This window comes from Sesamum indicum, linkage group LG14 (assembly GCF_000512975.1).
Source record: "Sesamum indicum cultivar Zhongzhi No. 13 linkage group LG14, S_indicum_v1.0, whole genome shotgun sequence".
NCBI lineage: Eukaryota > Viridiplantae > Streptophyta > Magnoliopsida > Lamiales > Pedaliaceae > Sesamum > Sesamum indicum.
This window is the reverse complement of record NC_026158.1, coordinates 3235366-3237643: the sequence shown is the minus strand read 5'-3', so window position 1 is coordinate 3237643 and position 2278 is coordinate 3235366. Positions and strand designations below refer to the sequence as shown.

Genomic DNA, 2278 nt, shown 5'->3' with positions numbered 1-2278 from the left:
TTCAAACCCAAAATCTTATAGTCATGAGTTATCAATTTCACCAATTAAACTACGACTCCTTGGCAACATAGAAAATCTTTTGCTCATCACAATTCTCAAATCAAAGCAGGCTCAATTTATTTGTCCTATTGACCACACATTCCCTCAGCGAATCAAAGAGCGGATAACAAAACAGGGCCAAAGATGCCATTGAAACCTCCCCATCTTCATCTCCACCGTAGCTTATCGCCCACAGCAAAGCCTCTCACTCCACCGTATCATCTGGCATCAAACTTGCTCCCTGCACCGGCCGCATTGAATCTGAAGAAGAGTGGAGCAACAAGGCTGAGAAACCAACGGCAGAGATCATCTAAGGCTGCAATCTCAGCCTCACTTGGGCCACTCGATCTGACAGAGGATAACATCAAGCAGGTCCTGGATGATGCTAGAGTTGAGGTAACTCTTCTGTTCATAAGCACAATAATTAAGTACATTGAATACAAACCAGAAAATTAATTCAGAGATTTAGGCCTTTTTTGTTCTTATTTTTGTTTTCCATTGCCCAATTTTTTAAAAAAAATTTCTCGAAAAAAATAAAGCGGAAAGTTGACAATTTCAAACATTTATATAAGGATTATATAATTTCATCAAATATCAGGGAAGTATTTATAAATTTTATATAACAAGAGAATATCAGTAATTAAAAAATGAATGAAAACTCACTGATTTGGCTAACTGTTAGACGACCGTTAAATCAACGGTATTTTGGTAATTGTCCAAACGTCAAAACTTAGAAAAACTCGTTAAAATTTATCTTAAAAAAAAACTTGCATTTACACTCGAAATACAAATTTGATATGCTCAATCACCGAGCTAAACGGGTACTTATTCAAAGGAATTAAATTTACAGTGCCTATATCTGATAAAATGTTAGAATAGTTAAATTAAATTGCTGTTCCATACTTTCTAAGGCGACAACAAAGAAATTAAATAATATTTTTTTACTCCAATATAATTCACTTAAATGAGACGTAAATAATATAACATGACGTACTGATTATATTCACTTTGTTACGTATGCAAATTTCTCGTAATTTCATGCCTTTACGTTTTGACCTTTTGCAGTTGGCCCAACTATTTGACACTTCTGTTAACATAACAGGTAATAGTCTCATTGTGCAAACAACGATTTCACTTGTTCGGATTGAATTTATTATTTTACATTCTATTGTAATTTTTATTTTATTTAGATTTAATATAATTTACTTTATATTATAAAGGGATAATTATATTCCCCTTCCCTGAGATTTGACGTAAGTACACGTAGACTTCTTGTAGTTTGGAAAATTATATTTAGCATCCTTGATATTTGCTTCCGTCTAACAAATAAGTCATTTTATTAGTCAAAATTTATCGAATTTGCCGATATTAAAAAAAATAAAAAAAAATCTATATTTACCCATGATTGACTTATTACTGACTTATAGCAGGTCAAATAAATCTTTTTATGATCAAATTACCCTCATACGTCTTTACATATTAATGTATGTGAGGAGGTATATCTACACCGTTATAAGGGTAGTTTAGTTCGAAAAAATTGTTTGAACTGCAATAATTCAGGTTTAAGCCAATCAATGGTAAATATCAATTTTCATTTAGTTTTTTCGTTAATATCAGCAAATTTTGTGAATTTTAACTAATATAGGGACTTATTTGTTAGATTGAAACAAACTTCAGGGGTGCTAGATGTAATTTTCCAAACTACAGGGGATCTATATATAATTTCACCAAACCTCGAGGGAGGGGAGTATAATTGTCCATATTGTAAATGAGCAAATTATCCCCCTATGTTTTTTACACTTTGAAAAACACAAAAGATCAAATCACTGCATCTTTAAAAACACAAGAGAGAAATAACTATTTTTTTTTTCACTAAGAAGTAATTTGTTGCAATATTAGAAGATGGTTGCATGCATTTTTCCCTTTAATATATACACGCTATCAAAATAGAATTCTTCTTAAATAAAATGTGTGGCGTCATCTTTATACACATAGCATGTTTATGTTAAATAAAATAAAACATGCAATAGGATTTAAAACAAAACTTAGATCCCACGATTTCAGCTCCACGAAGTTGAATTGAAATTTGTATGTTGATGTGGAGAATATGTCGAACAGGAAAAGCAGAACTTGCTGAAGTAGACGGACCGTATGTGAAGATCAGCCTCAGCGGCCGGTTTTGGCATAAACGTTCCACGGTTTTGGCCAGGCTTGGGAATTACTTGAAGCAGAGAATCAA

General features: G+C 32.4%; 1 protein-coding gene across 1 annotated transcript in view; it reads left to right on the top strand.

The window, feature by feature from the left end:
• Positions 65 to 2278, top strand: part of LOC105176868 — a 2526-nt gene continuing 312 nt past the window's right edge. Inside the window, exons 1-3 of the mRNA XM_020698850.1 lie at positions 65 to 435; positions 1105 to 1141; positions 2158 to 2276. Of these exons, the coding sequence (XP_020554509.1) occupies positions 184 to 435; positions 1105 to 1141; positions 2158 to 2276 (408 nt within the window). The 5' untranslated portion in view covers positions 65 to 183. The remainder of the gene's footprint in view (positions 436 to 1104; positions 1142 to 2157; positions 2277 to 2278) is intronic.